The 26619-nt window shown below is 40.5% G+C and overlaps 1 protein-coding gene across 17 annotated transcripts in view; it reads right to left on the reverse strand.

Annotated features, from left to right (window-relative positions):
- nisch (nischarin) overlaps positions 1 to 26619 on the reverse strand; it is a 78611-nt gene that overhangs the window by 42913 nt on the left and 9079 nt on the right. For all 17 annotated transcript variants that reach the window (XR_011357480.1, XR_011357481.1, XR_011357482.1 and 14 more), the window contains exons 2-9: positions 24229 to 24312; positions 23392 to 23574; positions 20509 to 20557; positions 19050 to 19213; positions 16000 to 16095; positions 15464 to 15559; positions 6124 to 6276; positions 4753 to 4821 (exon numbers count right to left, since the gene is read on the reverse strand). Coding sequence is in view for 14 of the 17 variants with exons in the window: in XM_069937220.1 (XP_069793321.1) it covers positions 4753 to 4821; positions 6124 to 6276; positions 15464 to 15559; positions 16000 to 16095; positions 19050 to 19213; positions 20509 to 20557; positions 23392 to 23574; positions 24229 to 24312 (894 nt within the window). In the remaining 3 variants the exon portion in view is untranslated. The remainder of the gene's footprint in view (positions 1 to 4752; positions 4822 to 6123; positions 6277 to 15463; positions 15560 to 15999; positions 16096 to 19049; positions 19214 to 20508; positions 20558 to 23391; positions 23575 to 24228; positions 24313 to 26619) is intronic.

Consider the following 26619-nt stretch of genomic DNA (forward strand, 5'->3'; position numbering starts at 1 on the left):
AACAAACTGTTTACAAAAGCACAAATACAAAAAAAAATCAATATTCAGTATTTATATATTAAGTGCAAAGTAAGAGTCCTTAGATGGGTTTCTAACTGAGTGTTGTTTAGGAGTCTGATGGTAGAGGGATAGGAACTGTTCCTGAACCTGATGGTATGAGCCTTGTACTGTACTTCTTTCCTGATGGTAACAGCAAAAACTGAGCATGTCCTGGGTGATGTGGATCCTTGATCATTGAGGATTTGTAAGAACATCTCTGCCTTGATCTCCATCAGTACCAGAGCACTACAGTAACATTCATAGCCCATTGCTCTTACTTGCTATACACCTATGACTCTGTGGGTTAGTACACCACCACCATCTACAAATTAGCTGACTATACAATGGTTGTGGGTTATATAAAAAGGGTTGATAAGTCAACATGCAGGAGGGAGATTAAAAACTTGTCTGAATGGTGCGCAAACAACAACCTCACACTCAAATGTCACCAAAACCAAGGAGTTAATTGTTGACTTCAGGAAGGGAAAACAAAAGGTTCAAGATCCATTGATCAGTGGGGGGAAAATCAGAGGTGGAGAGGGTAAGCAAATTCAAGTTCTTGGGAGTCACTATCTCAGAAGATCTTTCCTGGACCCAACACACTAATCGCATCCTGAAGAAACCAAGTCAGTGCCTCCATTTCCTCATGAGTTTGCTGAGGTTTGGTATGACATCAGAGGCCTTAGCAAATTTCTACAGATGTGGTAGAAAGTGTGCTGACTAGCTGCATCACAGTCTGGAATGGGGACACCAATAACCCTGAACATTAACCCCTGCAAAAGGGAGTGAATATAACCCAGGACCATCACAGGTAAAACTCTCCCCTCCATCAAGAACATCTACAGGAAACATTGCCGTCAGAGAGCAGCACCCAGCACGCATTCTGCTCTTGCTGCTACTATCAGGAAAAAGGTATACGTGCCAGAAGACTCTCACCACCAGGTTCAGGAACAGCTGTTACCCCTCCACCATCAGAATCTTCAACGGCAAAGTCAATCAGGGACTCACTTAACAACTCTTACTTATGCACTTTATTGATTTTCTTTTCTCTCTCTCTCTGGATTGCACAATTTGTATCTTTTTTTATTTGCTGAAATTTGTATGTTGAGTCAGTTTTTTTTTGCACTGCCAGTAAATGGCAATTCTGCCTCGCGTGCAGGATGTGTGTACTCTTAGTAGTTGGGAAGAGTTTTGACTGTGATGTACTGGGCTGTGTCCACCACCTTCTGCAGAGCTTTCAACTCAGAGGTACGAGTAACCCCATACCAAGCCACAATGCAACCGGCCAGCACACTTTCCACCACACATTGCTAGAAGTTTGTCACGGTTTCCTGTGCCATGCCAAACCTCTGCAAACTCTTGAGGAAGTAGAGGCTCTGAGGTGCTTTATTTATGATGACATTAGGACCAGGAAAAGTACTGCAACATAGTAACTCCAAGGAATTTGACTTTTCTCACCCTCTCCACTTCAGATTCCCCAATGATCACTGGATCGTACACCATTAGTTTTCCCATCCTGAAGTCTACAATCATCTCCTTGGTTTTGAGTGATGGATGAAGTAAAGATGGATCAAGATGAGATGGAGTTGGGAGACAGTGATAGGTGAAAACAGATGGGGAGAAAAGGGGAGGATGAAACCATAGACAACTGCTGAAGGAAGGAGATTAGTGGAATCAACTAAGGGAGGGACAATGGTTTAATGGGAACTGTGTGAGGGAATATGGCGAGAGCAGTGTAGGTGTTGAGTTGGTGTAAAGGTGAGGAAGGGAAAAGAACATGTTAAACTCATGTTGACACTATGATTGTAGTAAAAAACACACTGAAATGCTGGAGGAACTCAGCCTGTCTTTTCACATCCATAAAAAAAACAAAGATATATTTCCAATGTTTCAGACCTGAGCCCTTCTTCAAGGAATAAGCAGCATGAGCCAGAAGAATTAAATCTCAGAATACAGACAATGCTGGCTGAAGGGAGGAATCCAGACCAAACAAAAGGTGTTTATTGGATAATGATAGGGGTGAGGTAAGAATTTATCATGTTTGTGTGAAACAGGGAAGGGAGAAACAGAGCTGGAGGGAGGTGATGGGGAAGAAGTGAAGGGGGGGGTGAGAAAGGAAAAGAACAGAGAAACAGAAGGCTGGAGGGCTAGGGGAGTCGGAAAGAAGGTCATAGGTGAGAGGACCAAGTTGGATCAGAAAGAGTAGGTGACTTGAAATTGGAGAATTTAATATTCATGCTGACGGGTAGTAGTGTACTTTGGCACAAGAAGAACCATTCTTCTTCAAAATTGTGTTTCGTCTTATGCTGGCAACAGAGGAGTCAAAGGATAAACAGATTAATGTGGAAATGTACAGAAGAAACACAATGACTGGCAACTAGACGCTTCAGCTAGTATGCAAGGAGAGTGCACATGGTTGGCAAATCAGTTACAAGTATACTGATGTGGAGGATAACAGCAAAAAGCACCAAATAGAAAATATGTGGGAGGAGGGTGCAAAACTACTTCATCTGGAAAAGCTGTTTAGGTTCTTGGGGGTGGGGGAGATAGCTGTCAAGGTAGGTATTACAACTCTTATGGTTGCATTGGAAATATGGGGTGGTAGGATGAGTGAGAATGGAAGAAGACAAAACAAGGAATTCATGGAGAGAGAGGTCCCCAGGGAGGAGATGTGGCTTGTGGAAGGATCAAAGTGTATCTGTCAGAAGTGTGGAAGAACAATGTTGAAGAGCAGCCCCTCACATTCCACCTGGGTATTCTACACCCGAACTGCATGAACATTTGATTCTCCATCTTCAAGTATTCCACTCCTCCCAAGTCCTTTTCCCTCTCCTCATCCAATTAAGTCTTTTCAGATGGTCTTCTTTCCAAAGCAACCAAGCCAGGCCTGTATGGCCAAGTTCCTTCTCACCTACCTTCACCCAACACCCCCACACTACCTTCTGTGCCTACCCACTGCTCTTGCCACATCCCCTCCCCTATAACATATATAATAACAACATAACAATTACAGCACAGAAACAGGCCATTAGGCCCTTTTAGTCCGCACCGAACCAAACACTCCTCTCTAGTCCCACCTACCTGCACAATGACCATAACCCTCCACCTTCTTCTCATCCATATACCTGTCCAGCTTTTTCTTAAATAATAAAATTGACTCTGCCGCCACTATTTCTCCCAGAAGCTCGTTCCACACCGCTACCACTCTCTGAGTAAAGAAGTTCCCCCTCATGTTACCTCTAAACCTCTGCCCCTTAATTCTTAACTTATGTCCTCTTGTTTCAATCTTTCCTCCTCTTAACGGAAATAGTCTATCCACATCCACTCTATCTATCCCTTTCATAATCTTAAATACCTCTATCAAATCCCCTCTCAACCTTCTACGCTCCAAAGAATAAAGATCTAATCTGCCCAATCTCTCCCTGTACTCTAGATGCTTAAACCCAGGTAACATTCTGATAAAGCTTCTCTGCACTCTCTCCACTCTGTTTATATCCTTCCTATAATTAGGCGACCAGAACTGCACACCATCAGGCCACCATCCCTCCCTCAAATGCATCCACCAATTTCTTTCCTCCTTTAGCTGTTCAAAGCCTGGCTCCATTTGACACACTGCACCCCCACACCATTCCAGACCCCTATTTGCTTACACTCATGAACTTAGTTCCATTTGCACAAACCCCTTTTCCTTTCTTTCTCATTCCTGAAGCAGTCTCATCCCAAAACTTAAATTTCCCTCTATTATTTGTTTATTTCTACATTTCAGCATCTGTAGTCTTATATAGAATCTAATAAATAAACTTTAATATCTGACCAATTACCAAGTAGAGCATTATCAAATTATAAACAATACAACTTTTAAGCAATGTGCAGCTAAGATTAACAAACCTCACAGGCTGGTCAAGTATAATTAGAAACTGAAGAAAATGAATCTTGAAAAAAAATTAACACAATTAAGAAAATAATGACTAGAAATTTTGAAATTTCCAAATGAGAAATTTCCCAGGTGGGGCAAGAGAGATTGCCCTGAACATTAAGGTAGCATTTAATGGAATGTGACGTCAAGGATCCCTGGTAAATCTGAAAGAAAGCAGTTTAATGTTTAAAAATAATACCTTGCACCCTGAATAGTAGCAGCTGGAATTTTACCATCCAAGTGCCACAACCTCACTGATTAATTCTCCAACAATGCTCAATTTTACCTGCAACTCTTGCAAATGAAACAGCCTATGGTTTTAATGTAGCAAGATTGACAACATTCACAACTATGCTATTAAGTCAAAAGTAACAATTAAGCCACAGATTTTTTTTTTTTAAATCCCAGGGAATGGCCAACCCCAATGAGAGAGTCTCATCACCCTATTTTGGACATGCATTCACATAGGCTCCATTTTCTAGATATTTTATCAACATGAATTCTCCAAGACTAAATTCTATCTTCATCGTTCTGCACATTTCCCCATAAAACCAAAGATGCTGGATAAATTCAAGATGCTGAATAAATTCAAGAAGTTGGAGTTCTCATTTTTGGAGGTTAATTAATCATCGCCCACAATTATCCACCAAACAAAATCAACACCTGCCGGTCAATAAAATAATACATTGGAAACTTTAGATGGCTAATTTTAGTTAAGTCTAAGCAGCAAATAGCAGTTTTAACACTTCTCAGAAATAAGGTCTACATTATTGCCAATACATTAGAGGTCTCTCTACCTGTAAATTCTCCATAGTTGTTATTTCATTATAACTTAAATCCAGAAATTCCACTTTAGGTATTAGTCTCTGCAAAAAAAAGTATAAAATTGTAAACAAATAATCAACAGCACCAAAAAAGCTAAAGGGATATCTTAATTTCAAACTCAAACAAACTACATTATGTTGTAATGCACAGATGCATACAATAATTTCAAGAATAAATCACCAGTTTTTACACTGTTAAATGGCAGTAGTTTGCCTGAAAGCAAGTCCTGGACATCATTAAAAAAATGTTTCCCTATGTTATTAATTCAAAGCATGCAACAAGCTGATCATCAATTTGAATAATTCTTGGCATTAATAAAATGGGCCTGCAATCTGGATTTCAATTCCAGAGTGTGAGAAAAGATGGGGAAAGAAAGAGAACATAAAAGTTCTACCATTAACTTACTTTTGTTAACTGTAGTTGACAGATGCTCTTTCCTTGAGAATTCAATATCATTCAATTCAACTTTTCAAATATTTTCTTTACATTTCTTTGAGATCAAAGTAGTCAATTTCTAAATGTTCTTTGGAATGTCCCAAACCATCCTGCGTAATGTCATCTCCCACCATATTCTATTGTGCACCAATACCCAGGTCTAACATTGCTGTTCATATACTGTAATTTTGCATCTCAAATTATTTTACTTATACTTCCACTATTTTACTTCATTAAGCCAAGCCCGCTAAATATAAACTAATACATACTGGCCAGTTACCAACAAATGAACCAGAACCTCCCATTTGTCTACCTTGGTAGATTAGTCAGCCACTGCTTAATATAACTGATAAATATGTGATTAAATTGACCTTCATTTCTTCCTTGTAGGTAAGCGGAATAACTTTGCTTTTCCCATTATAACTACAAATATTCCAGTCATTTGTTATATACAAGAAAGCAAATTTGATTTGGTAGATCAGCCATTAAAAAAATCTCAATTAATAAATTCAGTTGATTCCACATTTGGCCTGATTGAATGAGGTAGTCATGACTTGAAAATTTAGAACCTTGCACCAAAGCCTTTGATTTTCCCCTCATCCACTTTACCTTTTTTTTTAAATAAAACAGAAAATGAAATTTGAACTAGAGGTTTAAATTGCTACTTCGTCATAATTTGTGGCTAAATGTGAGATGCACAGCCAATCAGCATAGCACTATTTGCCTATTAATGTGTGAAATGCTGGAGAGGCATTTGTCAAAAATCCCAATTGCTTCTTTGATACAGGAAAAAGGGAAAATAAAAATGAATGTAAAGTGCACAAAATACATTCAATTGAAAGGCAACGAAAATACATGCAAAATAGGCTTTCCTTTGGCAGGATGAATAAACACTCATCTTTCCTTACCACAGATTCATCAATATTAGAAATCCTGTTGTGACTCATGTCAAGCGTGGTTAGCATATTCCATCTTGGTATAATAGCAGCAACTGGACACTCCGATGCCATTCCCTCTACCTCCCACTGTTCAAATTCAGAAGCTTCTGGCACAAGAACATCCTAATTAAAACAAAACAATCTAATCAAACAAACTTTTAAAAAGAAATTTAGCACCATCACAAGTAATATTCTCAATATTAAACAAATTTGTTAACAGAAACAGCTTTATTTATCATGCAAAACAACCTGTGAACACAAATTTGAACAGTCTCTCCTCAACTCCCAACCTGTAATTGAACCAATGTCTTAATGACCAATCAGAACTGGTGTCTAAAATGGGGATGAAGCAATGTGACTCTGGAGCTACTCCAGGAAGGGTGATTTTACTCTTTTTCTTAATGCCCCAAGCACCATTCAGCTATTAAAATTGCAAATAATAATGTTAGTTTTGCTCATCTTAATACAGGATTATGGTCAGAACATCACAAGTTCAATGAAGCTCCAATTCCCAAATTTATTTCCCATTTTCAATAAAAGGAGGGAGTGGATTGCAATACAATTAACAGTAACAGGTTGTCCCTGCATTTCAAGCTCCACTGAAATTCATGATCTACTTTCACAAACGACTATCCTATACCTTTTGAGTCACATCTGAAGATCCTGCAAATATTCTGCTAATTTCTCTGATTAACTCTCTTTCAGACAACTTAAATAGTGAGTGACAGGCTACACTTCATCACTGGCCATCCCTTTTAGGATCGAAAATAAATTTCTTCCATTCTAGTTCTGTGGGTTCTTTGTTGGCCAAAGAGGCTAATATTGATGAGCAAATTCTGTCAGAAGTGCAGGTGGAACTTGCTGAACAGGCAGGAAAGAGGGTAGCTTGCATTCTAAGTGCTCATGAGTCACTGACTCCCACAAATTCATTGAGCCATTACACTTTTCCCAAAGAAGCTTTTTAGAATAAGCTTCAATCATTCCCCATTTTATAATCTCTTGTGATGGAGCTTGGAATTTTTTTTTTTACTAATTTGGACATCAAACCCACAGAGGATGTGGTTTACCAATCAGATCACAGGGGACACTGGTTTGTTTATCCTGATGTGAATTTGGATCATTTTATCAGAATAACATTCATAGTCTTTCTGTTACACTTGAGGTGCCAGCTGCAAGTAATCTGTGCCTCAGAAATGTAAAGGGTAAGGATCAGTGCTACCCATTGACCACAATCACTATGGTTGACAACTAACAACAGTGTTGGTACAGTGAAAGAGATGGTGAATTTCATGAACTTTGTCTTTGAATTATCATCATACACAGAAATACTGTGAAAACCTACCTTTTCCAGGATATGTAAGCAAATCAACCCATATTTAAATACATAGTTAGTGCAATGATAAAACAAAAGTGCAGAGTATACTGTTACAAATACCAAGTGCAGGGTATAGAGAAAAATGTAATTAAAACAATGCACAGGCATCATCTTTTATTCTTTTCATTTAGGAGTCTAATAGAAAAGTTTTTTTCTTAAATCTGCAAAATATAAATCTCCAAAATTAGGAAGTGGTTCATGTTTTCTAGAATCTCAATATCGATGTTTAATGAGAGAGAGTAATGTTGGACAGTAAAGAACAGGTTGATGCCCATGATCAGACTTTTGGTTTTGATCACAGTTTGTATGCCATCATTAACCTCAGATGGAACTGAATTTCTGATAGCAGTCAAATTTGAGAAGGATGCTTTTGATTGACGTGAGTCAAAGACTTTTTTGGAGGTCAGAAAAGGTCACAAGTAATGGCTGATGCTGCTCCCTATCATTTTCCTGGCATGATCAAATGATGAAGATTAAGTTAATGGTACAGAATAATCCACACAAGTGATTCAGGGAATACTTCTTTGACCACTAGAAAGAACCCAATAATGACATTTCCCATTTAAGATAGCAAGGAGGCCATCAGATTTGCTGTACTCTACCATATAATTACTGCAGCTGAGGTCCTTTGCAAAGTGATTCTCTTCCCAATCATTGGAATCAGATTGTGAATTTATGACCAAAGTTCTGCAACTTTGCAGAGAGTAATTCTACCTACATGACATTCTTATTTTTCAGTAGTTGTGCGACCTTTCATTTTTTTTCCTGTTAGGAATGAAGCAAAACTGGATGACATGATAAAGACAAAAATGCTGGAGGAACTCAGAAGGTCTCACAATGTCCATATGAGGTAAAGATATACAATATTACTGACGTTTCAGTCCAGAGCTCTTCAAGGTATGCAAAAAAGGAGACAGCATCTGAAATAAAGAAAGGGCAGGGGGAAAGAGTACAAGCCAACAGACAAAAGATAATAATTGGATATGGAAAAGAGACCATGAGAGAAAGATGAGAATTGATTCGGGGGTGGGGGGGGGTGGAGAGGGTTTCTCTTTGAATACAGAGCTGAGGTAAAGGAGGATGGGGGGGGGGGTAACAGAGAGAACATGCAGAGAGGAGGCCAAGCGGAGGCATGGTGGGGTGGGGGAGTGAGCTAATGGAAACCAGAGAAGTCAATGTTAATGCCATCTGTTTTATGGGTACCCAGACAAAAGGAGTGTTGTTGTTCCTCCAATTTTCAGGTGTCTCAATCTGGCAGAGCATGAGACCATGGACATGTATAGTATGTTGGCAAGGGAATGGGGAGGGAATTGAAATGGGTGGCCACTGGAAGATCCCCACTATTATGGCAGACAGACCCAAGGTAGTCAACAAAGTGATCTCCCAGTCTGCGTCCAAACTCTCCGATGTAGAGGAGAGCACAATGGGAGCACCAGATGCAGTGGATGGCCCCTGCAGATTCACAAGTGATGCTTCACTTGAAAGGACAGTTTGGGAACTTGAATGATGGGGAGGGAGGAGGTGTGGGCACAAGTGGAGCATCTCCTCCAGTCACAGAGGTCAGTGCTAAGGAGGAAAATGGTGGGAACGGAGCAGTGGATGAGGGAGTCATGGAGGGAACAGTCCTTTTCTATGGTGGGGGGGGGGAAGAAGAGAAGATGTGTCTGGTGGTACTACGCACAAAGCCATATTGACTAATAATTTACCTGTGACTCATGTCAGGTTCACCAGTCTATAATTACTTTTGGAGCTTTTTTTTTTTTTAAAAACAATAGAACAACTTGAGCTACCCTCCAATCCTCTGGCACCACACCCGCGGCTAAGGACATTTTAAAATATTTCTGCCAGAGCGTCGACAATTTCTACACTAGCCTCCCTCAAGGTCCAAGGGAATATCTTGTCAGGTCCTAGGGATTTATCCACCCTTATTTGCTTTCTTCCTCTTTAATCTGCATGGGTTCCATGACCTCACTACTTATTTTTCTTACTTTCCCACAACTGTGCCCTTTTCCTGAGTGAATACTAATGAACAAAAGAAACATTTAAGACCTCTCCCATCTCTTTTGGCTCCATACAAAGCAAACCACTCTGATCTTCAAAGGGATAAGTTTTGTCCATTACTATCCTTTTGCTCTTAATATACCTGACCAAACCCTTAGGATTTTTCCTTCACATTGTCTTTCTTGATTTTTCTGGCTTTCTTTTTAATTATTTTATTTACAATTTTCACAGACTCACAAAGCTTTACAAATCATTCAATTTTCCCAACATTTCTGCATAAATAGAGTCTGTATTTATTTTTCCCCCCTTCCCATATACAATTTAACATACCATCAAATAACTTGTGTTCATACACTAATACACACATCAATGGGGCCTTTGACCCCTATAAACCCTAAACAGGGAGAAAGAAGAAAAAAAGGCACATCGCTTGCATCATATCCTGTTTCATGAGTTACACTCCTTTTCCTACTGGAGACTAATTATTACATTATCTCTATTTCTAGAAACAGGGGACTAATCCATCTGGGTGCCAATACATACCTCAACAAAAGTGTCATGTTTCTTCCACAGGTTATATGCGATTTTCTCCAGGGGAATGCAACTCTACATTTCCACACTCTCATCATGTGGTATTTAGTTGGGAATCAGACATCCATGAAACCACTAGACCCATCCTGGCTACTGCTAAGGCGATGTTCACAAACAAAATTTCATGTTGGTCAATCTAAACTGGACAACTTCAATATCTCCCACCAGGAGATACAACTCCGGATCCTGTGGAAAATCCACTTTTGTAATTTTTCTTTCAGTATGTCCCCCAAGTATTTCCAGAAGAGTCTCACCTTTGTACATAGCCAGGTGGAGTGGATGAAAGTTCCTACCTCCACACATCTAAAGCACATCTCTGAAATTTCTGGTTTTGATTTGTGTAATTTTTGTGGTGTAAGGTACACACCATTGGCAACGGCGTGAAGCAAGGCTGCGTCCTCGCACCAACCCTCTTTACTATCTTCTTCAGCATGATGCTGAAACAAGCCATGAAAGACCTCAACAATGAATACATCCGATACCGCACGGATGACAGTCTCTTCAATCTGAGGCACCTACAAGCTCACACCAAGACACAAGAGCAACTTGTCCGTGAACTACTCTTTACAGACGATGCCGCTTTAGTTGCCCATTCAGAGCTAGCTCTTCAGCGCTTGACGTCCTGTTTTGCGGAAACTGCCAAAACGTTTGGCCTGGAAGTCAGCCTGAAGAAAACTGAAGAAAAAAGGTACACACAAAGATCAGCATGTACAGAGCCATTGTCATACCCACACTCCTGTTCAGCTCCGAATCATGGGTCCTCTACCGGCATCACCTACGGCTCCTCGAACGCTTCCATCAGCGCTGTCTCCACTCCATCCTCAACATTCATTGGAATGACTTCATCACCAACATCGAAGTACTTGAGCTGGCAGAGTCCGCAAGCATCGAATCCATGCTGCTGAAGACCCAACTGCGCTGGGTGGGTCAGATTTCCAGAATGGAGGACCATCGCCTTCCCAAGATAGTGTTCTATGGCGAACTCTCCTCTGGTCACAGAGACAGAGGTACACCAAAGAAGAGGTACAAGGACTGCTTAAAGAAATCTCTTGGTGCCTGCCACATTGACCACTGCCAGTGGGCTGATATCGCCTCCAACCGTGCATCTTGGCGCCTCACAGTTCGGCGGGCAGCAACCTCCTTTGAAGAAGACCACAGAGCCCACCTCACTGACAAAAGACAAAGGAGGAAAAACCCAATACCCAACCCCAACCAACCAACCAATTTTCCCTTGCAACCGCTGCAACCGTGCCTGCCTGTCCCGCATCGGACTTGTCAGTCACCAACGAGCCTGCAGCAGACGTGGACATACCCCTCCATAAATCTTCGTCCGCGAAGCCAAGCCAAAGAAAAAAGGTACAAATGGTACAAGAAATTATCTAGCATTCATGACGCCATCACACTATTCAGACACAGATCTTGCCATCACTCTTCATTGATAGTTATACCCAAATCCAACTCTCATCTCTCCCTCGACCTATATAAATCTGGCTTTGGGTCCTCACTTTGGAATATGTAATACATCTTAGAAATAAATTTACACACTTTCCCCTTTCGAATTAGAATCTCCAAGTCACTACATTTAAGTAGTGCCATAGCTGGACCAAATTTTTCCCTTAGGAAGGATCTTATTTTCAGAAAGCAGAAGTATCTTTCAATAAATAGATCGTATTTGCTTCTCAACTTCTCAAATTACATTGATTGTCCCTTTTATAACAATTCTCAATACACCCGATCCCTCTCTGGCACCAGGTGCCCAGGATTTTATCACCCAGAGTCAAGGGTATCAAGGTTGGTTTGGGGACATCGTCACCCTCCATCCAATACACTATTTTGCTCTTTTCCATATCTAAAGTACATGTTTTAGGATTGGGTTGTCCATTTTATTTTAGAGTAGTTTGGTGTCCCATTTATATACATATTCTTCGGTTTTAAAGTAGATAGATTTACTTAAATTTTTGCTTAACTTTTATAAACTTAACTATATCCCTTTGCTCCAGAAGATTGAGGAGGACCTGGTCTTCCAGTCGATGCCTGTTTTATTGGCAGAGTTTGTTTTTAAAGCACTCAACAAGTGTGTCAGAAAGTTTCTATGGAATAGAAAAGTGGCTAGGAGCTCCATGGAAAAGTAAACATGGTATTACAACTTTGAGGGTTTAAAATTACCCGATTTTAAAAATACTGGGCATCTGAGGAAAGGTTTGTCACCTCTTTTTTTGAGGAAGGGCCCCCCACCCCCACCTTATGGGCGCAAATTGAACTACACTTGATTTTGCATTTTTTTTAATATATTTTTTTATATATTTTTATATATATATATATATATATATATATATATATATATATATATATACCTCATTATCTCCATGTTGCCTGTTTCAATTATACATCTCTCTCTTCTTCCAAACCAGATCCCCAATATCCATCGAAACCAAGGTTCCCTATACCTGTTAACCTTGCCTTAGATCCTGACAAGAACATACAAAGTCTGAATTCTCAAAATTTCACCTTTTTGAAGGTCCTCCACTTACCTTGCACATCCTTGTCTGAAACAATTTATTCCAATTCACACATTCTAGATTTTTTCTCAATTCCTCAAAATTGGTCTTTCTCCAACTTAGAATCTCAACCCGAGTCCCTGTTATTGTTTGAAAGAGGACATCTCTGATGATCTAGCATGGAAGACCCCGTCCTGGGATCAGATGTGATGGAGAAATTGCAAAAAAAAAGGAATGGAATCCTTACAGGGGGCCTGTGTGAAGAGGTGTAGCCAAGGTAGCTGTAAGAGTTGGTGGGTTTGTAGAAGAGGTCTGTCAATAGTTCGTTTCCCGAGATGGAGAAATTGAGTGTTGCAAGAGATGGACCAAGTAAATTTGATGTCAGGTGGAAGTTGGCAGCAAAATAAATAAAGTCAATGAGCACATCATGGGTACACGAAGCATCTCCAACAAGGTCTTCAATGTAGTGGAAGAATTGTTGAGGGGTTGCAGGTGCAGGCTCCACATAGCCAACAAAAAAGCAGGCATAGCTAGGGCCCATGTGGGTGCCCATGGCTACCCCTTTTAACTTGCAGAAAGTGGAATGAGTCAAAGGAGAAGCTATTGTGGGCAAGGACAAGTTCTACCAGCCGGAGGATGGTGGAGGGGGAATGGTTGAGTCTGTTGTTCAAAACGAAATGAAGGGCTTTGAGGCATTCTGTATGGGGGTGGAGGTTTATAGTGATTGGAAATCCATGGTAAAGATGAGGCAGTTGATCTGAGGAAACTGGAAGTTGTTGAAATGAAGTATGTGAAGTGTAGCAGATTTACAGTGAATGTTTGGAAGAAATACATTTTTTTCTTTATTTTCTCCTGTGCACCACAGTTTTAATTTGTAATCAAACAATTCTCATGTGATTAAAGTGCACATTCCAGAATTTAAAATTAAAGTTATTTGTATACATTTTGGTTTGACCATGCAAATATTACATCACTTTTTCTACATAATCCCCTCATTTTAGAGCACCATAATATTTGGACAAAGCAATGCTATGTATGTATCAAAAGTTGTCATGTTTAGGACTTTGTTACCTATCCCTTGCATGCAATGACTACTTGAAGTCTATGATTAACAGACATCATCAGGTACTGAGCATCTTCTCTCATGATGCTCTGCCAGGCCTCCACTACAGCTATCTTCAGCACCTGCTTGTTTCGGGAGCTTGCCCCCTTACATTTTCTCTTCAGCATATGGAAGGCATGCTCAATTGGATTTAGATCAGGTGACTAACTTGGCCATTGAAGAATTTTCCAGTTTTTAAGCTTTGAAAAACCCCTATGTTGTTTCAGCAGTATGTTTGGGATCACTGTTTTGCTGTTTGATGAAGCACCATCCAAAGAGTTGAGTCATTTGCTCGAACTTGAATAGATCTTTCTATACACTTCAGAATTAATTTTGCTACTGCCATCAGCAGTTACATCAATGAAGTGCACCAGAACTGGTGCCAGCCATACATGCCCAAGCTGAATACACCTACCACATTTCACAGATGAGGTGAAATGCTTTGGATCTTGGGCAGTTCCTTTACGCCTCCACACTTTGCACTTTCCATCACTCTGATAAAGGTTCATCTTGGCCTCTTCTGTCCACAAGACCTATTCCCAGAATTCTACAGATTTTTTTTTTTTTAAATTCTTCTTGGCAAACTATAATTTGGCCATACTGTTTCTGCAGCCAACTATATTTCTGTAAATGAAAACTTATGCAGACAGCCATCATCGACACATCCACATTTGCCTTCTAAGTGTTTCTGAACTGCCGGACAGGTGTTTGGGGATTTTTCTTCATGATGAAAAGAATTCTTCTGACATCAACAATGGAGGCCTTCCTTGGAAGACCAGTCCCTTTGCGATTACCAAACTCACCTGTACGCTCTTTCTTCTTAATGATGTTCCAAACAGTTGATTTTGATCATCCCAAGGTTTGGGCGAGGTCTCTTACAGTTTTATTCTTGTTTTTCAGCCTCATAACAGCTTCTTTGACTTTCATTGGCACAACTCTGGTCCTCATGTTGAAAACTGGCAATTACAAGCTCCAAAGGGGATCAAAGCTTAGAAGCAAGTCCAGTTCTCTTATACCCACACCAATGAAGCAATTAAACATCCCGAGTCATCACAAACATCAGTGAAGCCATTATGGTAACCTGAAATGGGGGAAACTATGAATAAAATGTGCTGTAATTTCCAAATCAAAATGTATACAAATAACCCTGAATAAAATCTGGAATGTACACTTTAATCATGTGAATTGTTTGATTATACGTTTAAAACTATTGAGCACAGGGGGAAAATAAAAGGACAAAAATGTGCTTGTCCCACACATTATTGAGGACACTGTAGGGGGTGGGGGAGGAGGGCTAAACCTGGGGGAACAGCAGAGAGTTTAGATAAGCAGCTCCCAGTCTGACTTCATGGTGCACAGTGTCTCGATGCAATAGATCATTCTGCAAAAACATTGTTCCTAATCAGTGCTGGCTTGTTAGATATACTGGTGACCACATTGATACCCAAAAATCTTTTAAAAATCACGGCTATCATTTACCTTCAACATGGACAGACGGAACCTACATTTTCAAACAAGGTACATCTTTTCAGCAATGCATCAACTTCAAGTTTGTAACACCTGAGATTTTTCACTATTGACAATGTATCTAAATTCACCCTGCTGCAAACCCAAGGTACTAGAAAACCACCAATGATCATGAATTGTATCTCAATACATCCATGTTCCCTTCAAAGTCACCAATCCTCATTGACAATGAGTTAAAAATCTGGAAACATGACAAATATAATGAAATATTACTACCTTCATTGAAGCAGCTGAAAAAGCCACAGTCATTGTGACCAATGTATTCTTTAGGGAAGGAAGTCCAATAATTTGTTCAGCTTCACAATTACATATCTGTAAGACCACAATGGAAAGAACAAACTTACCACCATTATCAAACACAGTGGAAATTAAGCAAATATTAAACAAGATTTAGAATCAAAAACTATCAAAAATAGTCAATTCAAGCATGGAATAAATTTGACAGCAAATTTGTAAAAGCAATTGAAGCTGTGGTTATACAATAACTCAAGTGGAGAAATATAAATTGGGTTGATTTCATTACCAAATTGGCACAGCTAATTGCAGTGTAATAAGGTTGTGAAAGATAACTCAAAAACTTCCAATAAGAGTCTAGCTATTTCCACAAACATATTACAACACCAACAAAATGCACATTGCCCCATTATCTGATGGTTATGGTGCATCATCATCATACGATTTTGTTAAAATGGCATATGATTTTGTTAAAATGGCAAAGATTTCAGGCATTAAAACTCAACATTCTTACTCACCTCAATCTGATGAACAGACTTGAAAATAGATAAATCAAATTTAAGGAGGTCTTCCTGAATATTGCTTTTCCCCACAGATCCTCTGGTGCCAGTTATCTTTTTTTAAAAATAAAATTAAAAATATAGTCTTCAACATTGTAATACTGAAGAGTCATCAATATTTTTCTGAAATAAGACATAGGAGTGTAGGTTTTTGCATGTCATGTGAAAGTATATGCAAGCATATCCTTTCCCACAGACTGTTTAAAATTCAGGCAAACAGGCAATTGGGAAAAGACATTAAATACTAACAAAGCACTTCACCAAGATATCAGACTTACAAAAAAAAGGATGAAATACAAAGTGGACTGAGTGGTCATCTAAATCATCTGGTCAAAATAGGAGCCCAAAATAAAAATATTTCTTTTTAAAACTTTGAGCCCCTTTCCCTACCACAACCACCCCCCCCCCCCCCGCCCCCAAGTACAATAACAAGGTATGGGTTCCTCTATTCCTTACTCACCAGCCCACCAGATTTCACATCATTCTCCACAATTACTCCCCAAACTATACCATGAAACTGTAGCCGACCGCTACAAAGCACCCACACCCACACCCACACCCACACCCACACCCACACCCACACCCACACCCACACCCACACCCACACCCACACCCACACCCACACCCACACCCACACCCACACCCACACCCACACCCACACCCACACCCACACCCACACCCACACCCACACCCACACCCACACCCACACCCAGCTTCTACCCCTGCTGGTTCGTTGTCCTGGGAGTCACTTTAGCGATCTCTGTACACGACTGTTGCCGTGCGATGTGCCGGCCCAATCTCCACAATTGCGGGCCGCCACAAAACCACCACTAGACAAGTCTTACCATCCTGGTTTTCTGTAGAGATCAGGCCCTTCTCAACTCCCTCGTCCACTCATCCCTTCCCATCAATCACCCCCCCTTGATACCTATTCCTATGATTACAAGTAGTGCTAAATCTGCCCTTACATCTCCTCCCACCGCTATTCTGGGCCCTAAACAGTCCTTTCAAGGATGGCATGGTTAGCTTAGTCTTAGCGCAATGCTATTACAGCACCAGTGATTGGAGTTCAAATCCGACAATATCTGAAAGGAGTTTGTACATTTTCCCAGTGTCTATGCAAGTTTCTGGGTGCTCGTTTCCTTCCACCCTCCAAAAGCATATAGGGTATGTAGGTTAATTGATATATTTGTGAAGCACAGGCTCGTGGGCCAGAAGGATCTTTAATGTGTTGCATGTATAAATTTAAAAACTTAAGTAACACCACTTGTGAATCTGTTGGGGTCATTAACTACATCGGGTGCACCCGATGCAGCTTATTCTACGTCAGGGAGACTGGGCACTGACTGGGAGATCTGCCTAATGAATCCACCACCTCTTAGCCTGTGTTCCTCCCTTTCCCAGCACCACCCAACCTACCACCCCCCCACCTATTAATTCAAACATCTGACTGATTTTCAACATTCCTGATTAATGGTTCAGGCCCAAAACATGGACTACCTTTTATTTCTGATGGATGCTGCGTGACCTGCTGAATTTATTATGTACTGCAGGATACCACACCACCTGTAGACTTTCTTCTTTATCACCGCTATTTTTTCCTGCTCTATTCTTCCACAGAGATTTTGAAGTAAACATAAAAATTTTCCAGAAAAATCTACCATTTCTTAAAACAAATTCTGGTATACTGATTGCACCAGAGTAATCTTTACAATCAAAATTAAAACTGCAATTGCCCCACAAATTTCTACTGTGATGAAATGCTTTGAGAGGCTGGTCATGGCCAGAATTAACATGTACCCAAGTAAAGATCTGGACTCACTGCAATTCACCTATTGTCACAATCACTCCATAGCAGAGGCAATATCGCTAACTCTCCACTCAGCTCTGGATCACCTCGAAAACATCAATTCATACATATGGCTGCTCTTCATCGACTACTGCTCGGCCTTCAATACTATTACCTTCAGTTTTGGACAAGAAGCTACAAACTCGAGATCTCGGTACCCCACTCTGCAACTAGATCCTTGACTTTCTTATCGGAAGACCACAGTCAGTGCGAATTGGAACCAACATCCCTCCTCAATGATTATCAACACAGGCACACCTCAAGGATGCACGCTTAGGCCTCTGCTCTACTCGTTATACACCCATGACATTGTGGCAAGGCACAATTCCAATGCTATCTGCAAGTTTGCCGATGACACCACAGTTGTCGGCAGAATCACAAATGGCAATGAGGAAGCGTACAGGAGGGAGATAGATCAGCTCATTGAGTGGTGTCATGCCAACAACCTTGCACTCAACATTAGCAAAACCAAGGAGATGATTGTGGACTTCAGGAGTGGAGAGGGTCAAGAACTTCAAATTCCTGGGTGTCAACATCTCCAAATATCTGTCCTGGAGCCTCCGTGTTGATGCAATCACAACGAAGGCTCGCCAGCGGCTATATTTTGTGAGGTGCTTGAGGAGATTCGATACGTCACCGAAGACTGTCAAAAACTTCTACAGATGTACCATGGAGAGCATTCTGGCTGGTCACATCATTGACTGGTATGGAGGCACCAAAACTCAGGACAAGGAAAAGCTCCAGAGGGTTTTTAACTCAGCCTGCAACATCAAAGGATCCAGACTCCACTCCATTGAGGACATCCACACGAGGCAGTGTCTTAAAAAAAGCAGCCTCTATCCTCAAAGACCCCCACCACCCAGGCCATGCCCTCTTCATTCTGCTACTATCAGGAAAAGGTATAGGAGCCTAAAGACATGCACTCAATGGCACAAGTTCTTCCCCACTGCCATCAAATTCCTGAATAATCAATGAACAAAAAACAGTGCTTTGCTTTTCATGCATAACTATGTTTATATTATTGTTGTAAGATAGTTTACACGATGATACTGTGCTAAACATGAAATTTTATGACTTGTTCATGACAATAAATTCTGATTTTTAAATTAACAGATGAAAGTGTGTCAGTTATAAGGTTTCAATAGAATAGAAAAGTTACCTTCAAATATTTAAGTCTACAAGCAAAATCCAGAACATGTCCAAGATCAGTCTTGGCATCACCACTGGCACAGGTGGGACCAGCCAGTCTCAGTTGTTGTGTTATTGCATACAATTGCAGTGGTCTCAAGCAGAATGCTTCACCTGCCAAGAGCAACTGCTCACCTAGTTTTAAAAAGGACATTAAAAGAGATTGAATGAGTTCAAAATATTTGCAGATAAATAGCACTTGGTAAAGTGCAAGCTGCCTTGGACAACTTTTACCTCTCTGGATAAGAAAAAAGTAATTCTTCAAGATCTCTTTCAGCTCCCATTTCATACAAACATGCCAAAATTAAATCTCCATTACAGAAACCCAAATGAAAATGTCAGACAAAAAAGTTACCTGCTCTTTCCCCACACCCCCACCCCCCCCCCCCCCAACCCCTCAGTTATACAGATGGATATCAGCCAAACAACAGAAAAATGGGATTTGTCCGTTTCTGGTTTCACCTCAGAAAATCTTGTGGTATACTCTAAGATTGCAGTAATAGACATGACTCTTGATGACAGAGCATAGTTACTGAAGTTGAAGTTTAAAGTATGTATAAAATGAAAAGTTATCTCCAAAATGGTGCCCAAACTAATGCAGGGTTTTGGGGCTGGGGAGAGAGAAAGAGGGTGTGGTCAAAGTTTACTATTATAGCTGGGAGTTTTGTTCTTCATGTAGTTTTTTTTTTTAAAAAGTACCTGCTCAACTATTGCAAGAAATAATTTCACTGTATAGTGTATATACAATGTATAAAGCAATACTCATTATCAGGACAACATGGTTGGCTAAGTGGTTAGTGCAATGCCTTTACAGTGCTAGCGATTGGGACTGGGGTTTGAAACCCGCGCTCTGTAAGGAGTTTGTATGTTCTCTCTGTGACTGCATGGGTTTTCCCTGGGAGCTCCAGTTTCCTCCCACTGTTCAAAATATACTGGGATGTAGGTTCATTGGGTATAAATTGGGTGGCACAGAGTCATAGGTGGAAGTGGCCTGTTACCGTGCTGAATGTCTAAATTTAAATTTTAAAAATTCAATTTGAATGTAATAAATTATTTCTTCTTTAAAAAAAGAATTTTTTGGCACTTACAACAGAGTGGAACTGAAACCCAGAGGCTGGACAGTTACTTGCAGCATACTTAAAATCCAGACCGTTGTTTTCCCACATACAGTTGTTTTCCACACCCACCACCTACCCCACCCAAAACAAAAATTGGGTATTGCAAGACATTGCTTCCTTGAATCTCAAATTACAAAATGCGATGACAGAGAGCCCTTCGCATTTTCTCCATACTTTAAACTTCGACTTTAGTAAATATGCTCTGACATCAATAGATAATTAGATTATTGCAATCTTAAAGTACACCACAAATTATATTTTAGATTGAAATAAATTTCAAGAATGTTTAAAATAAAAAAATGAAAACCATACCTTTGTGAAACAGTTGCTCAGCAAGGGCAGCCGTAATACCATTTATCTCCTTCATTAAAGAAAAAAGTATTTCTTGTGAGAGAAAAATTAAATGACTTGCATCTGTAGAATTCACATCAACAAGCACAAAGAACTATTAAATAACACAATCAGGCATTTTGTTTTGAAAGCACCCTTCATGTTGGAGATAGATTAAGGCACAATAAACAGTAGAAAAATGCTCTCGGATTCTCCTTGTAGTTTGAGACTAATGTATGGCTGCATCTTTCCTACTGCAATTTAAGATCACCATTAACACAGTATGAGTAAATAGCCATTTCCTGTGCATAAGCAAATCTATGACTCTTTCCAATCTCCTTCAAATATATTTTTCCCCATTCACAGTTCAATCTGAACACACATGATTATACACAAAATGAAAATTAATAATAAGTGCTCCTAAACACAGATCCAACTAAAAATATTCAATGAAACAAATATTTGCTTCACTTTACAATATCAAAAAATTTCAAGGAAACAGATGATGGAGCAAGCAAAACTCTGGAAGGAATATTTTTAACCAATAGAAATATTTACTGATGGTGGTAAAAAGGCACAATTGATTTCAGTTTTCGTAAAATTCTTACATACCCTCAGTGTTTTTCTAGGTGGAGAACAATTTTTAGTCCTATTGACTATAATATACAGGATATAAATGTACAAAAAAAGGTGCATGTAAAGGTGCATTTCTTTTTGGTAAACATAGATGTGGTCCTTAAAAAGAATGGAAAATCCTGCAACATGCCAAGTTACTTCTATTCCAAATTATGATGGAATTTTAGTTCATGTAAAGAGGGAGGTCAAGTGATAAATTTGTTTGTCAAACTTGAAATTACTTTCTTTCCAGGTGGGCAAGGAATTAGATATAAATTATGCAATCATTACATCACTGGACTAGAAATCCAAAGAACACAAATTAAAACATCATATTAATAAGATGAAATTGTTCTTATTGCAGAAACAAGTTAATGTACATAAAAACTAATCAGTAGCTCTAAAACACAATGCTATCAGATTAGAGAAGGAAATTATTATAAGCACTCCTTTTTGGCTACGTAAGGTGCCAGCTAAACCACTTAGTGGTACATTCTTTTATATGATCAAGAAAGCCATTCAGTTGCAACAAATTATTACATTCCACAGTTCAAGCAGAAAAACAATCGCCACCTATTTGCAATAAGTAGGATGACTTGCTTCAAGTAATGCCAACATTCAAATTACCTCAAAGCTGCCCATATCTGACAAGCTACAACTAGCTAAGGTAGAACTGTAGAATATTAAGTCTCTTTCACACTTGCAAGTGATCCTAGGAATCAAACACCAATCGGCCTGTAAAGTGGCAAGTGTGAAAGCAAACTCAGCTCAACTCCAGCGACAGATGATGTCATCTCACACCAAGGATTAACGGCCTCGACCTAGTACAATCCCAGGCATCTGCAGATGCCAGCGTTGAAATCAGACGAGTGTGAAAGGGGTCATTGCAATGTGGGATTGAAATGACCCAACTTTTTGTGAGTGCAGAAAGAAAAAAAATTAAAATGAAGATATAAACTTTGTCATGGGAAAATCATAGTGGGAGAGAAAATAAATAGCAATAACAGACAATTTTTAAACAGTGTGGGAAAATTGGTAGTGCTACAGCACACAATTTATAAAGACCATGGGGAAAAAAAAGCAATGGTGGACCTGACTTCCCTGAATGCTGTGCAGCAGAGAAACCCCTCTAATGAATGCTCCTTGTATGCAGCCAGGCACACAGCCCTTTCTCTACTGCATGGAATTCTGGGAGGGCAGGTCTGCCATCGCTTTTTCCACCCCCCCCCCCTTTCACGGTATTTATAAATTGTACACGATAGTGCTACCAACTTTCCCACCGTTTAAAAATTGTCCACTATTACTATTTATTGCTCGCACTTTCCCATGGTCCCTTATAAAGGCAGAACAGTCCTAACACCGGGGATGGATCCTTGCAAGTGTGAAAGCATTCACTGTCCCAGTTAGGAGTAGTCAAGTGTGAAAAGCCAAACCCCCATTCCGATCTCAGGACGCTGAACAGCCAATTTAGTGGGATGCAAGTGTGAAAGGGGTTTTAAATAATTCCCATGTTTAAGCCCCTTTTATATCGATATCCCAGTAAATTGGCGTATCAATGACCCATGTTTAAAACCGGATCAGTGTGTTCACAGTGAACCAAGAAAAGCCAATTCAGTGTAATCTTTTACAAAGGGATCCGGCATCCCACTGCAAAAGGCGGTGAGACCTGCAGCATTAAAGCATTGGTGTCCTGGGAAGGCGGGTCAGCCTTTCACACTGGAGCTAATGCAAAACACATCGGCTCTAATACTACCAACCTTGGTGGGTAAGTACTGGGATGGAAATGACCTCCATACTGTTTTGGACGCGTTCACCCAGGCAAGTTAAATGGTTAAAAAGATAATACTGTCTTTCATGGGCAGTGCAAAAGGGCCAAATGTTAGTGGCTGAACAGTGTATGCGGCAGATTGATTTTATCCACACAAACGAGCCCGCATTCACTCATTGCATTTTTCTGGAGAAAATGCAGGGAGCAGGTCCAATAATCAATTTCCTCCACTTTGCAAATCAACTAAATACTAATTAAAATCTTTGTTGCGTCATAAACCCTGCACCAGTTCCAAAATACCAATAATTTTCTGAAATTTCTATACATGCTGAGTGAAGGGAAGGGAATAAATGCACAAATCTCATCTGTCAAGCCAACTTTTAATATTTACTTCTGCATCTAAAAATTCATAGACATTCAATATCTCAAAAATAACGGAGTATTAAATACACTACTATTGTAGAATAATTTTAAAAACTTACATATTGATCAAAATGCAGAAAATGTGACAAAGCCTTTGGAGTAGCAAAAGGAAATTTTGCTAGAAGGGTTTGCAAATATATCTCCAATTCTTTCTGCCTTTTTTCTACAAATGTTTTGGAATTTTTACCAATGATCTTCTTCGGTGGAAGTAGGTTTTTATCTATCTTTTTTCCTGCGGTCAGCTATATTTCAAAAAAGACATTTAAAGACTTTCAAAACCAACAGTATGGATTAATATTTCAGTATACAATGCATAAAATGTAAGGAACAATATGTCAATAATTTCCAAGTTGAATAAAGTAGCCAGCAGCTCTAAATGCAAAACATTTGCTGGACCAGAAAGAAGCAAATAGAAGCATCAGGGAAGACACAAAAAAAATGTTTAAAATAAATTGAAGTCGAGGGTTCAGAATCTTTGTGAAATTTTAAATAAAGTTTTCAAAAAAAAAAGGAATCTTTGTGAATGAGATTCAAAAAGGAATCAATGGGAATTCTCATTGTCAGATGTGTATTTGACTTATCGAAACATTATTGCTGATTATTTATGGAACATACAATTTATACATTAATCTCCTTCAGGAAAATGGTGTTGCTTCTTGGAAGAAGTTTATTACTCAGATTTTAAAACCAATGAAGATGATCATTGCAGGCAATTGTTTAAGGACGACTCTTGTTGATTCTGTCGAAGCAACAAGCAGAACAAACAAAAATGAGCATGCCAGCCAAAAACATTCATTCAAAGTGCTCTCAAAATGTATCTCTCTGCACAACCTGTTTTGTAGAAGCTTTAAGCAATCAAGAAAAACACAAATGCAGCAGAAAATACAAAATCTTGCCTTTTCATGCAGATCGTGAAAATCACTGTAGCGGTGTTTAACTGTCCATTGGTGATTCCCCACTTTCACTTCTATGATGTAAACCTAAGAAAGTTATACACGGTCATTAGTGATAACAACCAACTGAAGCAGCAATGCAAATATGCAAGAAGTTATGCACACATTTGGCACCTGACTAATTGCCTGAAATGTCATGAACAACAGCAAAAAAACTGCCTTTTATCACATTAAACCTCAATGGATCAATAGGATTACAAATAAACATTTAAAATTTAATTAGCCAAAGAAAGCACCGTACTTGAAATCAGAGAAAAGATTTCTGCCGAAATCAAAATAAATCATCTCAAAAGTCTAATAACACGACTCAAATCCATCATAAACATAGATTCCATTATAATGTTTAAGTTCAAGGTCATCTGGTATGACATCTCCAACTGATGAAGCAGCATAGCTCCGCACCATAGCTCACACACACTGAACGCCCGAATAGTACATCATCTAGCAACAGAAGGCTGCATACTTGAATCACATCAGTGTCAAAATTTATATTTTCATCACAGTGTTCGAGGAGAGCCCACTCAGTTTTTAGTTGACATGGCTTTATGAGGGGCACACCATGCCTCACAAAATAATTTCCCCCCCCCATAGAAACTTGGCTGCTTGGATCCAGAATTGACTGGCTCAAAGAAGGCAGTAGCAGATAGAGCAGATTCTGATGGTAGATGAGTGACCCACAAGGATGTTCTGGAATCCCTGCTCTTTGTGATCTTTATAAATGACAATTAAGGAAGTGGAGGGGTGAGTCAATAAATTTGCAGATAACATGAAGGTAAGAGATGTTATAGATAATGTTGAGGGTTCTCATCGGCTACAATGGGTTACTCATAGAGTTGATGCAAAAGTGTGAACTGATCCACTTTCAAAGATTAAACCCAAAGGCAAAGTCAGACACCTCCCTGCTTTTTGCTTATTGTAGAAAGGCTCAGGCCCAAAACGTCAGTTGCGACTGCTACACAGAATGAAAAACACCACTACCACGTTGGAGGTTTCAAACGAACTGTTTATTCAAACTTTGCTTGCGCCCTTTAAGGGCAGCATAAGCTCCTCCCCACGTCAACGGTGACATCACCACTTTTGCCCGAGGAACGCGCCCTGGCCTAAACCATGAGGCACGGAGGTCGCCTGACAGCGTCATCTTCTCACGGCTGCCCCGCCGGTGCGGCGATACAAGAGGGGCCGGTTCACCACAAGGATGTGCGCTACCACACAACCCCCCCCCCCCCACCAGAACCACTTTACACATCTCACCGCTTGGGCGGTCCCCTTCATCATTTCGGCCGGGCCGTCAGTACCGGCTGGCTAAGGTCCAGGTGTGCCACTTTGAGTCTGTCAAATGTGAATATCTCCTCCTAGCCCCCGATGTCCAGGGTGAATGTCTTGCCTGAGCGTTGCAGGACTTTGAAGGGGCGCTGTGTGTGGGCTTCACCGGACAAAAACGAAATCAGTCTTGGCCAGTTCTTTGGGGATGCAGGATGGGCAGGTGCCATGGTGGGTCGGTGGTGGGGGCTCTAGTAAGGCGAGCTTAACCCGTAAGTCTGCCAGCAAGGTCTGATTCTCAGTCTCGGAACCAATGCTTGGGCCAAAGAACTCCCCAGATAGCAACAACGGTGCGCCATAGACCAACTCCGCGGACAATACCTGAAGGTCTTCTTTCAGAGCTGATCTGATGCAGAGCAGGACCCAGGGCAATTTGCCCATCCAGTTGGGGCTGGTATGGCGAGTCATGAGGGCTGACTTTAGGTGCCAGTGGAAGCACTCCACTAGGCCGTTGGCTTGGGGATGGTATGCGGTGGTGTGATGGAGCTTGATCCCCACGAGATTTTCCAGCTGCGACCAGAGGGCAGATGTGAACTGGGCATCCCTGTCGCTTGTCACGTGTGCCAGGACTCTGAACCTGGTGATCCAGTGGGCGAGTAGGTTCCTAGCGCAGGACTCGGCGGAAATGTCTCAGGAGGATGGCTTCCGGTCACCTTGTCGTGTGGTTGATCACGGTCAACAAATAGCGGGCATCCCTGGACACCAGCAGGGGACCCACGATGTCGATGTGTATGTGCTTGAACCGCTTGGCTGTGGGGTCAAACTACTGTACTGGGGCCTTTACAAGGCACTGGACTTTGGAGGTCTGGCACTGCATGCAGTTTCTCGCCATCTGGGCTACCTGCTTCTTGAGGCCATGCCACACGAACCGTTCCGCCACCATGCGGACAGAGGTCTTGACTGAGGGGTGAGCTAAGTCGTGGACCATGCTGAAGGCCTGCGGTCTCCATCGCAGTGGGACTACCGGGCGCAGCGAGCTGGTGGAGACGTCGCAGAGCAGCGTGTCAGGGCTGT

Source organism: Narcine bancroftii, chromosome 5 (genome assembly GCF_036971445.1).
Source record: "Narcine bancroftii isolate sNarBan1 chromosome 5, sNarBan1.hap1, whole genome shotgun sequence".
NCBI lineage: Eukaryota > Metazoa > Chordata > Chondrichthyes > Torpediniformes > Narcinidae > Narcine > Narcine bancroftii.